This window comes from Eriocheir sinensis, chromosome 68, assembly GCF_024679095.1.
Source record: "Eriocheir sinensis breed Jianghai 21 chromosome 68, ASM2467909v1, whole genome shotgun sequence".
NCBI classification, from domain to species: Eukaryota; Metazoa; Arthropoda; class Malacostraca; order Decapoda; family Varunidae; genus Eriocheir; species Eriocheir sinensis.
Window position 1 is genome coordinate 3,656,888 of NC_066576.1, and position 15,778 is coordinate 3,672,665.

At 44.4% G+C, this 15,778-nt stretch overlaps 1 protein-coding gene across 1 annotated transcript in view; it reads left to right on the top strand.

The window, feature by feature from the left end:
* The window catches only part of LOC126988135 (centrosome-associated protein CEP250-like), a 40,914-nt gene extending 26,578 nt beyond the window's left edge, over positions 1-14,336 (top strand). Inside the window, 6 exon segments of the mRNA XM_050845980.1 lie at positions 48-200; positions 1,388-1,558; positions 2,146-2,271; positions 2,727-2,996; positions 5,143-5,252; positions 8,521-14,336. Of these exon segments, the coding sequence (XP_050701937.1) occupies positions 48-200; positions 1,388-1,558; positions 2,146-2,271; positions 2,727-2,996; positions 5,143-5,252; positions 8,521-8,620 (930 nt within the window). The 3' untranslated portion in view covers positions 8,621-14,336.
* The last annotated feature ends 1,442 nt before the right edge of the window (positions 14,337-15,778 follow it).

Here is a 15,778-nt window from a genome sequence, read left to right on the forward strand (position 1 = left end):
TGTCATCATGCCATACACCATTAACGCTGCTCTCCCTCTGTCGGCAGAACGGAAACTGTATACCAGTAGGAGACGAACAGTGGCGGCGGGTGTCTGAGCTGCAGCGGCGGAACTCCCTCTACCCGCCACACATGCGCTCCGCCTACCCCGTGGAGATGCAGTTCAGGCCGCTGGACGACTTTGAGGACGACAAGCTGAGAGTGAGTACTTGGGGCGCTGCTGCCTTGTTGTGTAGTAAAGTAGTGAGCACATTTGTCAGCAGTGGCCAAGCAGTGGTGCCCGCCCCGAGGAGGCAGCCGTGTGCTGCAGGCGGTTGATCTGGTGCTGTGTGGAGCCTGTTCCCTTCCAGGCATGGCAGACTTTGCACCTCTGGAGGACTTCCATTACCCTTTCTGTTCATATTGCTGCTTTTTTGTGTTCTTTTCAAGTTTTCTTCTCATCTTTAAACAACACTCCCTCATGTATGTGTTTTGGACTTATGCTTCATATATTTACTTTCTTGTGGCATTGCTGAACACTTTCAATACTGTGACACCGACGTCAGCGTAACAGTATGGAAAGGGTTAAGAGGAAATGGAAGAGGATTAATCCTCTTCCTTTTCCTCTTAACCCTCTTAATCCTCTTCAAAACCTCTTAATCCTCTTCCTTTTCCTCTTAACCCTCTTAATCCTCTTCAAAACCTCTTAATCCTCTTCCTTTTCCTCTTAACCCTCTTCAAAACCTCTTAATCCTCCTCCTTTTCCTCTTAATCCTCTTCAAAACCTCCTCCTTTTCCTCTTAATCCTCTTCAAAACCTCTTCCTTTTCCTCTTAATCCTCTTCAAAACCTCTTCCTTTTCCTCTTAATCCTCTTCAAAACCTCTTCCTTTTCCTCTTAATCCTCTTCAAAACCTCTTCCTTTTCCTCTTAATCCTCTTCAAAACCTCTTCCTTTTCCTCTTAATCCTCTTCAAAACCTCTTCCTTTTCCTCTTAATCCTCTTCAAAACCTCTTCCTTTTCCTCTTAATCCTCTTCAAAACCTCTTCCTTTTCCTCTTAATCCTCTTCAAAACCTCTTCCTTTTCCTCTTAATCCTCTTCAAAACCTCTTCCTTTTCCTCTTAATCCTCTTCAAAACCTCGTAATCCTCTTCCATTTCCTCTTAACCCTTTCCATACTGTGACGCTGAGGTCTGCGTCACACATTGAAAGGGTTAAGAGGCACAAGCTCCTCTTCTTTAACAAGTTGCATCTTTGGATAATCCATATGATTATTATTTTGTATAAGGTTTCTAAAATTCACTTTTCTGTCTTCAGTTTTGTTTTATACATTAGTTTCATTGATTGGCTTTGTTACAGTTTTGCTTTGTTACAGTTTTATTAGCCTGTTTTGTTTTGGTGCTCCACCCAGGAGGGCTGTGCTATAGATGACAGGCAATTACTGAATCTCACTGCGGCCACAGAAAACCTTGAGCTAGACTCTCCGGCCTTCAACCTGCGCAAGCGAAAGTCTCCCTCAGACTCCATCATCTCGGAGACGTCGCTTGACTCTTCAGACGGGAAGAAAACGAGGAGGCTCTCTGTAAGACTTCTGAAGGTTTTTGTTGTTTTGTGTTGAAAGCATTGCATGGAATTCAGTTTAATTAGCACTTGTGGGATTAGGTAATAGTCACAAGTATACTTTGGCACACTGGGGAGTGAATGGCACCCTCAAGGAAGCAGCAAGGCAGCCTGGACAGCACTGGCACATGAGGGTGTCCCCCGGCCCTCCTGCCCAGGGTGGACTTGGAGGAGTGTCACACATCAGGACAAAACACTTCCAGCTGACACTTCACAAACTTTGGCACCTCCAACTCTGACCCACATAGATTTTTATTTCTTTAACCGTGTAGCAGCGACGGGCCAAATTTGTGCCATGATATAAACCCCCCAAAATAGATGATGCATAAACTGATCACAAATGCTTGGATATATATTATGAAATGGTTTGTGTGAGGGGTGATTTTTTCTCATTTTTCTTGCTTAGAGGGACCATTAAGAAACATGATCCCCGCTGCTACCAGATTAAGCTTGAGTCAGTCATTAAGAAATTACCTCCCACCTTGACTCTTGCCCCCCTTCCCCCTGCCTGTGCCGCCCACCCCTAGCATGCCGTTCCTTCACACACAGACCTCATACTCCCGGCCTGGCCCGCCCACGCCTGGCCGCCGCCTTAGTCGTGGTGACAAGGAGAACAGGAGGGAGTCCAACGCCTCAGAGCTGTCCCTCTCCCTCTGGCAAGGCCACAGAAAGGAGGTAACCTACCTTGTTAGACCTCTCAATGTATTTACCTAGTTGTAGTTTTACAGGGCCTGGGCTTACGCTGGTGTGGTCCCGTCTCCATATCTGTATCTGTCCAGTTTTTCCTTAAAGTTGTGCACACTCTTCGCCGATACTACATCCTCACTTAGTCTGTTCCAAACCTCTGTGTTTCTTTGCGGTAAGCTATATTTTTTTTATGTCTCAAGCATCTTCCTCTTCTCAATTTTTCACTGTGTTCTCGTGTGTTGCTGGTGTTTCTTCCTTCTCTTAAGTAGCATCTCATCATCTACCTCTTCCATTTTATTCCACAATTTATAGACTAGTATTAGGTCTCCCCTTTCTCTTCTTTGTTCCAGTGTTGGCAGGTCCATTTCCTTTAACCTTTCTTCAGTGTGTGGACGTGTGAATGACCCACCGTGTGTGTGACAGGGCCGGTCTTCCTTCCTCAGGGTGCTTCCGGGCTGGCCAGCAGAGGAGGCTCACCCGTCACCCGCCACCCTCAGCCAGACGCCAGCCGGGCCACGCGCCGGAAGTTGCTGGGCCGCACCACCAGCTCAAGCTCAGTACGGTCCCAGTCCTCCCCGGCACGCTCCCCGACGGTTCTCAGCAAGAAGGGGATGTCCACGCCCCAGGCCAGGAAGGGCATGACTCCGTCCTCTCTCAGGAAGATTCTGGCCAAGGGAAAGTCACCCTGGAGGAAGCTTGATAACAATGATGAGGTGAGGGACTAACACACACACGCACACACACACACTCTCTCTCTCTCTCTCTCTCTCTCTCTCTCTCTCTCTCTCTCATTTTCTTTCATTTTTTCTGATTTTCTCTCTTTTCTCCTTTATCTCTTTCTTTTTCTTTCTTTCTTTCTCTTTTTCTCTTTCATTTCCTCTCTTAATCTATCCATCTATCTATCTTTATAATTCTCTCTCTCTCTCTCTCTCTCTCTCTCTCTCTCTCTCTCTCTCTCTCTCTCTCTCTCATTTTCTTTCTATTCTTCTTTATTTATTTCTTTCTCTTAATCTATCCATCTGTCTATCTTTATAATTCTCTCTCTCTCTCTCTCTCTCTCTCTCTCTCACACACACACACACACACACACTTATTTTCTTTCTATTCTTCTTTATTTCTTTCTTTCTCTTTCATTTCCTCTCTTTCTCTTAATCTATCCATCTGTCTATCTTTATAATTCTCTCTCTCTCATTGAACATTTCTTACTGTCATATTTCTTCACTTCTCTTCTTTCTGACTCACTGATTGGCCCGACGAGGAGCCGAGTCTTTTGTTCCGATAAGCCCAAGCAAGGATGATGACTAACACTTTCAATAATACTTGCATCATGTACAGCAACTCTCATTGTGCTTCATGCCGAGGAAATGATCAATGCTGCTGCTGACGACCCCTGCCCTCCCTCAAGTGTCTGTATATAAGCTTTTACATATGTGCAGCATGTTCGTCTTAACACCAGCAAACCTCTTCAAAAATGTATGTGTGTAAATTTCTGTTTTCATGATTGCTGTGTTCTTAGGAGTCATTTCTGCCACTGTTTCTCTCTCTATGACGGTTCCTATTTCTTTGGGGGCTTCGTGGTGCAGTGGTTAGCACACTTGGCTCATAACCGAGAGTCCGGTTTCGATTCCCGGGCGGAGTGGAAAAATCTGGGCGGCTTTTCCGATACCCTACACCCCTGTCCACCCAGCAGTGAATGGGTACCAGGTATTAATCGGGGGTTGTGTCCCGTCTCCTGGGATCTGTTCCCTTCTATAATTCCTTTTCCTTCTGTCTCTCTTCGGCATATGACCCCAGATGTTGTGCCGACTAAACAAAACTTTCCAAAACTTTCATATTTCTTTACCATCATCTCCTTTTAACACAGTAAAAAAAACAGGTTACTCTTCTCTGTGGACTTGGGAAATAGTTGTAGTGGGGTCCCGAAACTATTAAAAACTTGGACCTTAGCTAACTGACCAACCACTAACAATGGAGTTTTTTATTGTGTATGTTGTTTGCACGTTTACTGTATAGCCGCACAGCACACTTGGCACAGTTTCATTGACGTTATTCCAAGACACAGCCGTCAGAAGTTCAGTGTGTTGGTTGGTGCAGTGGTCTCAGGGCTGCTGCCTCTCTGCAGTACAAGCAGTGATTGTTTTAGGCAAGTGTTGCATTTCAGGCCAGGCTGTGTAAAGCTAACTTGGTGTAATTTTAACATTTCTTCCCACACAAATACATGAGCCAGTGGGGTTTGGCTTGTGCTAATAGGCCATAGTGTTCTCGTGCTTCAGTTTGGTTTATGCTCACTTTACTGATCTTCCGAGGCAGGTGACACTGAAAGGTAGAGAGGAGTGTTGCCATTGCTGTCATGACCATGGTAGGATCAAGGGATGTTTCTTGGCTCATTCCCATGTTTGATTTTTTTACTAAGACCTTTTAAATTTTCTTCAAAGCATGTAATGTTAAATTCATGTCAAGGAAGAGGTTTCTGTCAGGCTCCCATGCACCCAGCACCCCATGACAAGGGTGATGAGCTGGTGGGGTTTGGCTTGTGCTAATGGAAAAAAAAACAAGACTAAGACCTTTTAAATTTTCTTTGAAGCATGTAATGTTTAATTCATGTCAAGGAAGAGGTTTCTGTCAGGCTCCCATGCACCCAGCACCCCATGACAAGGGTGATGAGCTGGTGGGGTTTGGCTTGTGCTAATGGAAAAACAACAACAAGACGAGACCTTTTAAATTTTCTTCAAAGCATGTAATGTTAAATTCACATCAAAGAAGTTTCTGTCCCATGCACCCATCACCTCACGACAAGGGTAAGGGAAGTGTTCACCAGCTAACCTCACTAACCTGTGCCTCTCCACCACCTTTTAACAGACCCCTAAGGGCTTAGGAGACAGTACAAACTCCAATGGCAGCTCAAAACTCAGGATTTTCCGTAAACCCTTCGGTTCCAGAAATTACAATGTCCTCTCTGCATCACTAAGGTTTGTGTGCGGCTGTTTGTGTGGAATTCTTCAGCTTCTGCTTGGCCAGTGCTTTCCTCATGATAGAGTTTGCCGAGTCCATGTTGTCACACTGCTGCTGCTGCTGGGCTTTACATGTGAAAAAGTCTGCCACCTTGTGCATGTGTGTATAGTCTGTTCACTTAAGTCTGACCCAAGCTGACAACATAAACCTAAGCGTGTTTGTAAGCACAGTGCAGATCAGCAAAGTGCTGTGTGAGATAAACACAAACAGAGGTAAAAGAAAACTTGGAAGCCATAACAGTAGCCAATCAGCACTCAGCTTGGGTCTGACTTAAGTGAACAGCCTCTGATACCCTCACTAACCTTCAGCTTGACACTTCATTATGTACAATGTCTCATGGGTGATGGTGCTGGCTTTGGGCTGTCTTGTAGTGCTAGCATGTTTAGATAAGGATTTCTGGTACTCTTCTCGAAACCAAGTAGTACAATTGCAATGTGTTTATATATAGATACACCCACACCCACCCACACACACACACACACACACACACACAGAGACAGATGCTAATTGGATGACTCTTCAATTTCATTCAAGCTTAAAAGTTGTTTCCTTCAAGTACTGTATAACGGTAAACTTCCTATTGTTGTTGACACTAGGCAAGGCCCTCAGTCCTTGGTCATTTTGGCGGGGCAGAGCACGGTTGTTCTGTGTTGCTTCACCTCTTCAGGATTGGAGATGGGGATGCAAACGTGTGTGGAATTATTTATTTTTTTGATATGTTACTGAGTCCACATCCACTTTCAACTTAACCCGGTAGCAGCAGGGATCATGTTTCGTAATGGTCCCTCTGAGCGAGATAAATGAGAAAAAATCATCACTCACACAAACCATTTCATAATATATATCAAAGCATTTGTGATCAGTTTATGTATCATTGTTTTGGGGGGGTTATATCATGGCACATATTTGGCCCATCACTGCTACACGGTCAAGCCACAAATTTGGCCCATCGCTGCTACCAGGTTAAGCAACTTTCTGAGTATGAATCTTCACAAGTAGAGGAAGCCACCACACTGCCCGGCCCCCTGCAGATCATCACAGCAGAACAACTCGCCCTGCTCTCCCTTCTGTTCTCTTTGTCTTGAGGAGCACACTGTCGGATGCTCCTAAAGAACTACACATCTGTACAATTGCAGACTTGGTCATTTTCAACTCCTCACATCTGCAGTTTGTCAGTTACTTTGCTAAATGGCTTTTTTTTATATGAAAGCTGCCAAGACTAAGGACAGAGGCTTGTTTGATATAAGTGTTCCACTGCAAAAGTTCTTAAGTGTTAGGGTGTGTAGGTGATGGTGGCGTGCATTGTTTGGGGAGACAGTAACAGTAGTTGAGTGGCTGGTGTGTAGCTCGCTGTGGGTGCAGTAAGAGTTTTTGTTGATACTATAGAGAAACCAAGTTGTCGAGTCCGTTTTGGCGTTGGCTCCCGCGGGTCCATTTCTCCCCTCTGCTCTGCCACACAGTCTCAACACCTATTTTTTCCTCTCATATGTTACCTATAGCTTTCATATGAGAGGAAGGGACAGGTGTTGGGACTGTGTGGCAGAGCAGAGGGGAGGAAAGGACCCACGGGAGCCAACGCCAGACCGACCTCGACATATTTGGAAGACTATATACACTTAGCATGTGGTTTGATAATGTGTATGATAAAGATATCTAATTTTTTATATAGGGGAGTTGAGGTTTTATTGTAATATAGAACAATTTTGGTGTAACAAGTTATTAACATTTAACATCAATTACCAGATGCCATTTTCAGGATGGGAAGTCAGAATTGCCTCTTGAAAAGGAGTGAAAATTATTGTGGCATTATCTGTGATCTGTGCCATAGTGTTCCTGTCCTTCAGTTTGGTTTATCCTCACTTTGCTGAACGTGTGAGGCAGGTGATGCTGAAAGGTAGAGATAAGTGATACAATTGGTGTCATGGCCATGGTAGGGTCAGGGGATGATTCTCAGCTCATTCCTGTGTTTGATTTATTTACTAACATCAAGACAAATGGATGAGTGGCCTGTCAACACTTCCCTTAGGTCAGAGGATATGATTTATTTACTAACATCAAGACAAATGGATGGGTGGCCTGTCAACACTTCCCTTAGGTCAGAGGATATGATTTATTTACTAACATCAAGACAAATGGATGAGTGGCCTGTCAACACTTCCTTTAGGTCAGAGGGTATGATTTATTTACTAACATCAAGACAAATGGATGAGTGGCCTGTCAACACTTCCTTTAGGTCAGAGGATATGATTTATTTACTAACATCAAGACAAATGGATGGGTGGCCTGTCAACACTTCCCTTAGGTCAGGGGATATGATTCATTTACTAACATCAAGACAAATGGATGAGTGGCCTGTCAACACTTCCCTTAGGTCAGGGGATATGATTTATTTACTAACATCAAGACAAATGGATGAGTGGCCTGTCAACACTTCCCTTAGGTCAGAGGATATGATTTATTTACTAACATCAAGACAAATGGATGGGTGGCCTGTCAACACTTCCCTTAGGTCAGGGGATATGATTCATTTACTAACATCAAGACAAATGGATGGGTGGCCTGTCAACACTTCCCTTAGGTCAGGGGATAGATGGCCCCATAAAACAGGTCCTGCTGTTACCCAAACCCTTACCTGCTTACTATCTCACTGGCGAGTCCTTCAGAAGTGTAGGGTGTTCTGGAGCGCTGAGTTCCTTAAACTTCATGTTGCAACACTGAAGATACGCATCAAATCCAAGACATTAATTATCAAGATGCGTCCTGCCAGTCTCTAATCAGTCTGAGGTGCTTTTGGTACTCAAGTGGTTTTCCATCATGTGTCATACTGTTAGGAATGTGTCATAAGTACATTTGAAATCAGACATTGGGCAGCCAAGCAAACCAGTCAGACTTTTGAAAAGATTTATTATTAACTCCCACACTGGAACCCTTCTGCCTCAGTGTAGAAAGGACAGGATTGGTTAGCCAGCAGTCACACAGCACATGTCGGTGAGGCAGTGGCGGATCCAGCTCCAGGTGAAGGGGGGGCTGATATACAAGATGGGCGCTGTACCATTGTTATTATTATCATTATAATTAGTATTATAATGATAATTCTACAAAATCCATGATGCAGCTGCCAAGTTCTTGCTGTCATGAGAGAGGCTTACAGTAACAAAGCTGTTGTCAGGGCAAGCGTTGTTTCAGACAGGGATGCTGGAGCAGTGTGTTTTCATTTGTTTTCAGGTCCCAGGAAAGGCTCGCAACTCTCGACGACTCCTTGACCAACTCAGCCGGCCACTCAAGCGCTGCAACAACTGAGCTGAGGCCGAGGAGGAGGAAGTAAGGTGGTCTGCAGTCCTGTCCTCCTGAGGCTGAAGCAGCGGCCACAGGAGTAAGGTATTTCCATTCCTGGCCCTCCACCCGTAAGCTGCAACAACACCCCTTGAGCCTTGGATCATCAGCTACACCTGCACCCACCCAGGGGTGAGCTTAGGGGGACAGGTTGCCTGCTGGTAACTACACTGCCCTAGAACACCTGTGTTTAAACATTGCCCAAAGATATCATTCCTTATATTGCGTCATTATGAAGGTAAATTAAGAAAATGGAGGTTTTGAAGTAAGAGGGTGTAGGATTAAGATTGGTTGACACTAAATGTACTCTCAGTGGAGGATTTTTGAGCTGTCTGTTTCCCGAAGCCACTCAGCATCGTGTAATTACCGAGGTGGCTTGATTGCTTCGTGAAGAAGAGGGGAGGAATAGATGATAAAAGAATTAAATAAGGTAGATGGTGTGAAAGTTGCAAGACAAATTAATAATGGGAAGGTAGTCTTGAAGTGTTTGGAGTGAAGGAACGGAGAAAACTGAAGCAAGCCAAGACAACGTTTGGGCATGGTAAAGTTCCTCCATTAGTGAAGGCATCACTGACAGAGCTCTGAGGAGGTATCAGATAATGTTCATCACTACACCTTTGTCAAGATGCTGTGGGATGTAACTTGGTTGGCTGGAGATGATCCTCCGTTACAAGATATATCTAGCTGGTGCAGAACGGTACGGACGGTTACTGTGGTGGCAGCGCTCGGGTCTGAGGTGTGCATCACTGTGCCCCGGCAAGCTGCTGCCACACGGCGCATCCCATGGCCTGGATGATGTGTGACAGCCTACGTACAGAAACTGGTTGTTAGTATCAGTATTGTGCAAGCAGCAATGATGAATACCATTATTTAAGGTGATTCTGAGTTTCAAATTACTGCTACTGTAAGGCAGTTTTATTAATTTATAAGGTCACTGATTAGAACCATCAAAGAGCCTTGGCACTGCCCCCCACAGAGTATAGTCTCACAGGCCAGCTGTCTGTGACATTAACCCCTTCAACACGAGGACGCGTATACTGCGTCCTTATGTGCCCCATACCATATCCGAGGACACGCATACTGTGTCCTGGCTCCCTTTAGCCAATATACGAGTTATTTTATCTCTATATTTATGCTTGCATCTCAAAATTATCAATTAATTTGTTCCTATACGTGCACCATTTAATTCTGCATGTTTTCATATATAATACATGATGATTATGTTGAGTTTATGGCTGAAAACTTGTTATATTCAATAGCGACATTTGAAATTTGGCGCGCACGGTGATCCCGGATACAGTGCGGGGCGCTGTTTTGGCCCGGCCGTAGTGAAGGGGTTAATACCAAGTTGAAGCTCAATATTAACCACAACTCAGTGTATTTGCCACTGCTGCTTGCATGCTATTCTTACCAACAACTGTTGCCTGTGTGTAGGCCGTCATCATCACCCATATAATTGAACATGCCGTGTGGCAGCATCAGGCTGCCTCAGCACCATACAACACCTCAGACTTGGGCGCTGCCTCCATAGTAAGGTCTACAGATTTGGACCATGTGTGTGTGTGTGTGTGTGTGTGTGTATAGTCCTTGCTGTTTACTCATATTCCCTCCTGCAAAGGCTCCAGAGCTCAGGCTGCCAAGGTTTCTTTAATACAACACTGTTATCTCCACACACGGTGATCACCGAGGTTTTGTTCCCTCGGTGGTGATCAACAATGTTCTGTTCACTTTAGTTCAAACTACTACTAGTTGTAGTATGCTTCCTTTGGTCTGTAAATGAGCACATTAGCATCAGATTACTTATACTTATTAACAAGAGATACAGTGAGTAGCTAGCATCTTTGGTTTATCAGATAAAAGGCTTTCCACAAGATCTCACATGTTTTAAGAAGCTGAGCTTAAAATTTACTGTACAGTCATCTGTTTTTACATATGCAAATATTACTAATTTTAGAATATTTACCATTTATTTGTATATATTAAGGAAACTTTGTTATTAATAACTTTTATATGTAACTTTTATAACTTTTATATGTAGCTGTAGCTATCATTTAGGAACTGCCTCTCACAACTCACACTACACATAATATTCTCTTGAACCCTTCACTGTAGTCCGTGTGGGAGTTCTCACTGCCTGATGCTGAGAGGAAGTTATTACTCTGCTGTTTCACAAGTGCTGGTCATGACAAAGGACTTTCTTTCTCAGATTAGTTCTTCCCTCATTCCATTACAGACTCTTCCTCAGAACACTACACAACACAGTTCCCTGTCACAGGCTAACAGGTGGTGTGCAGTAGTGGTGGCACGTCACCACTTGAGTTTTCCCACGCCACATAATATCCATTCCTATAGTGAAACCAGATTGGCAAGTCCGTTTTGGCGTTGGCCCCGCAGGTCCTTTCCTTCCTCCCCTCTGCTCTGCCACACAGTCCCAACACACAGTTTTTTCCTCTCCTGTGTTACCTGCAGCTAACATACGAGAGGGAGAGGTAAGTGTTGGGACTGTGTGGCAGAGCAGAGGGAGGAAAGGACCCTCGGGAGCCAACGCCACAACGGACTCGCCAATCTGGTTTCACTCTATTAACTTTAATATGCAAATCATTAAAGACCTGAAGAATATAAGTAACCTTTAATGCTTAGGCTCCCTCCCTCACTAAATAGAGATTGCCTACCCCTCCTTTTCAACACATATTTCCTCCTGCAACTTTCATCATTCTTTTCCTCTTGTATATACCGTACACACAAACTATCAGGGAAAACTGATATTTAAATTCTTGTTTTTACAGTTTCCTAATCATCATCATCTCATGGTCTCATTTCTTATAGAGGCATGGTGTGAGAAGGCTGGCTGGCCATGTCTCAAGTGTAGGCACAATGCCCCTTTCCATAGCCTCTTAAATCACACTAAATTGTGAGCACAGGTATACAGCATCCTTGGAACAAAATAAGTTAAGTCAAAACATGGATTTACTGTGTGACTCGCCATTCTCTGAGACGTATTGTTTGGACTTTGATCAAAAGTAAATAAATAAATAAGTAAAAAATACACCCGAAGAGTCAAATTCAGTCATACACAATTGACTTCACTCTCCTGGTATGAACTGAAGTTTGTGGTACAAGTCCATTCAACATGTTATCCTTTTGAATGCCTGAGACTTTCACTGATGAAACTCACTTCATGCAAATGAATTCTTTCAGTAATTCTCATGTCAACTGCAGTGACTGTACAGTTTTCATTGCGAGACAAACGGCAAAATCACGGCCAACCTTTTGGGTCAACCTCACTTCTGGAAATGTTACTTCACCATCTGCTACACCAGTCTGTTGTCAGGCTTAAAATTCCTTCCCCCAGTGAAGATGGTCCCTGAACTCTCTATTCACAATATTTCAGCCATGTACTCATCAAAAATGTTTACCTATTGACATTTTAATAAAATTTTAAACATTGAGAGTAATTGCAAGTCCAAGAGTTTGAGACATGAACCTAAGACGTGACATCACCAACCCTTTAGACCTTAGCCCTCTACAGGTGTGAGCTTTTAGGAAAGCTTCGGTTTGGCTGTGAAAAATTAAAAAGTTTACCCTTTTTGTTTCTTATGGAAAGTTGTGAGCTTTGGTTTGGCTGTGAAAAATTAAAAAGCTTACCCTTTTAGTTTCTTATGGAAAGTATACCATTTAGGTTGGGTATTTTTTTGTCCTTGGTATGCATGAAAAGCATATATATTAGGCTGGGCTTCCTTTGATCTTGGTCTGTGTCCAGGGCAGCAAGGTTCTTAGTGTACAAATATGTTACAATGCTAATGTAGCTTTTGAGGCAGGGCAATGTCACAGGGAAGAGAGGTGTTGCCATTACTGCCGTGGCTGTATCAAGAGTTGGTTCTTAGCCTTTCCCACATATTTGATTTTTCAATGAGCCTGATAAGCTGTGGACAGACACAAATCATGGATCACAGACAAATGGATGCCTGGCTTTACTCCACGCCCTGTTCACTCTATAGGGCCGGTCACACTCCAAGTCAAGGGACGGTCTCGCTTTGGTCACAGTCCGAGTCTTTTCATACAAGTCATCCCCACTCCCTCGGCAAAATAAGCTGCCCTTGATGGATGGAGGATGAGAGAGTTTTCACAGAGTTGATGATGATTGCCGTCACATTAGACATGGCAAAAGTAAGAGTGTGCAGATCCATCCATTATTGTAAGATAGGGAAAGAGAAAGTGAATTTCACATTGTTGTAGTACTGACTTGCCTGGTGGGTGAGCCTCCCATAACCCACTTAGCCAGCGGGGTACCTCTTTGGCTAACTGGTAAAGGAGTGGTTCTCCCGTTACGCTGGTCGTGGGTTTGATCCCGGCGCTGGCAAAACCTTTCCTTGTCTGGATTAATTTCTCGTGTGTTTCGTTACACACGGAGGTCATGTGAGAGTGTAGTAAAAATAAAATTCGGGCATTTCATTGTTTCCTCATTTGAGTGATGATGAAAGTAGATTTTAGTTACTTTTGAAAAAATACTCCAAAGCTGAAAGACTCCTCTCTGTGAGGACCAAAGCGAGACTATTGGTGGCATCCACGCTGGCAGGTTCACTCTGGTCAAGATGCCTTTTGAATGGATCATGACCAGACTGACCTGACTGTTCCTGCCAGTGTGAACGCTTCCATTGAAGTACAAGTAATATTTTGTGGCCGGGCCGTGACTGTCCCTGCAATGTGACTTGGGCCTTACTGTGCACCTGATATCCTCTGTACCACCTGCATCTGCCTTATTGAATTTTTAACTCATTTACTGTAATGTACTTATGTCTGACATCCATTGTCACTATTAGGATCAGTACACATTTATTTTGCTCTGTATAAACGGAAAACAATGAAAAAACTATCTCTAAAAGGCATTTCATTTTTATCCAGCTATTGATCCATGTTACTGAATATATATACTTGAATAAGCTTTTCTTTGTTATTATTTTCAAGGGCAAGTTTAAGGGTCAACTTTCACATGAATACTACTTTCCAAGGAAGGTGGATTCATCAACTATCAGGGAGCATACCCCAGGGGTGGGTCGCTTCACTCCCTCGCTGCCTTCACGCAGCTACCCTATCCATATCAAGCCCCTCCTGGAAGGATCAGTCAACTTGCCCTAGCCATGTTACGTGGGCATCCCCTTGATCTCCTCCACTCAGGGTTGACTCTTACAGAGACATCCCTGTGAGCAGGATCGACGTCTGGGATGCGCGCCACGTGCCCATATTGATGGAGTTGACATTCATGGACTAAGCTGGTAACAGCCTCGATTCAGTTTCACGGAGTAGTTGCTAGTTGACACAGTCATTCCAGTGACTCCTCATGATCCTGCGAAGGCACTTGGCACCAGAATGCATCGAGACCTCTCCAAGTCACTATTCAGTGTCCATGTCTCACAGCCACACAGTAAGACGGGAAGCACAAGTGACTTAACCCTTTCAATACAATGACGCCTACGTAGGCGTCATGAAGCCCCAGTAGCATATACGATGACGCCTACGTAGGCGTCATATTTCTATTCTGTTTCTTCTTCTATTGAGTTGTCCCGTACTTTGTGTTGGTTACTAAGTAAAGACGCCGTATGCTGTCCTTGAAATCCTATTGCTCCTCCCACCATCCTTGTTCCCACCAATCACAAAAAATGAGCTACAGTATGCACCGCCTTCTTCCCGCCTTGTGTCTAAAATTAGGAAGTCTCATTGGCTCTCTCTCTCTCTCTCTCTCTCTCTCTCTCTCTCTCTCTCTCAGACGCCAAGGCGCCAACACCATCACGTCTCGCCCACCTCTCTCTCTCTCTCTCTCTCACTCTCTCTCCTAGACACCAAGATGCCAACACCACCACTCCTTGCCTCTCTCTCTCTCTCTCTCTCTCTCTCTCTCTCTCACACACACACACACACACACACGAACACACACACATTGTCTGTGATGACAAAGGAGTATCTGGCAGCTCACTGACTGATGATAACAGAGTTGAATTTGCTGATAATATCTCGACATTCTTCCTCCTCTACACAATCATCTGCTTTCTCTATTTCTTTCCCCCTTGCCCCTTTCTCCCCTTTCTTTATTTCGCTTTTTTATTTATTTCGCGTTGACGCAATTTATATTATGCATAGCAGGTATATGTTGACTCGTCGTGTATGCTGCTTTGCAAATACGGGATACATGTAATGAGGGCTTTCAGCAGCATAATATACGGAGGCGACAAGCAGATACATGCCGGCTCAGGTTTCCCGCATGCGGCCAAGCACGCCGTATATCAGCCAGGCGGACTTTTTGAACATCCGGCGTGAAGGAGTTAAGAGATTCAAGTCTTTGTCCGCCTGTATAGATACTGACAGTACCATATACTCGTATTGAGTGAGCCCAGCTTTCAACATCTCTGTGCGGGTATTACAGATCCCAGCTGTCTTTCCACCTTTCAACTTCCTCACAGCCTCTCTCACCTCCACCAGAGAAGGTGGGATTTCGTCTATTGGTGGATCAGCAGCCGCCATCTACAAACCAGTCAGAGGGAGCTGTCTGCTTGGGGGCTCTGGCGTTTACAGCTGCCCAAAGTACTCGGCCTAAAGACCCTGGTACTAGTCTGCACCTGGTACTATCTGCCCATCAGCCGTTCAGATGTGGATTTGGAGTGGAGCTTCAGAGCTCAGAAGGCAGGTCTAAGGTTGTCTGCGTTTAGATGACCCTTGACATCCTCAGGGATGCCTCTGACATACCTCTCTCTATCCCTCCTCCATGGTTCTAGTCTAGCCAATCTAAAATTAGGCAACAGCCCCAAAACCAGGTAGGACACATAGCAATGGTTTTACACTGGATAAAGTCAGATTCAACAAAGACATAGGCAAGAATTGGTTTACCAATAGAGTGGTGGATGAATGGAACAAGCTTGGCAGTCATGTCAAGGGTGCCAATACCAGATACATTTAAGAAGAAGTTGGATAAATTCATGGATAGTGAGGTAAGGTGGGGTTAGGCTTACAGGAGCTGCCTTGTATAGGCCAACCAGCCTCTTGCAGACTCTTATGTTCTTATGTCCTTATGTTACCTACGGGAATATTTTACTTCTCCCTCAGCAGGGTGGCACCTACAGAGATCACCATTCACACCTTGGCTACTCATGCACACACA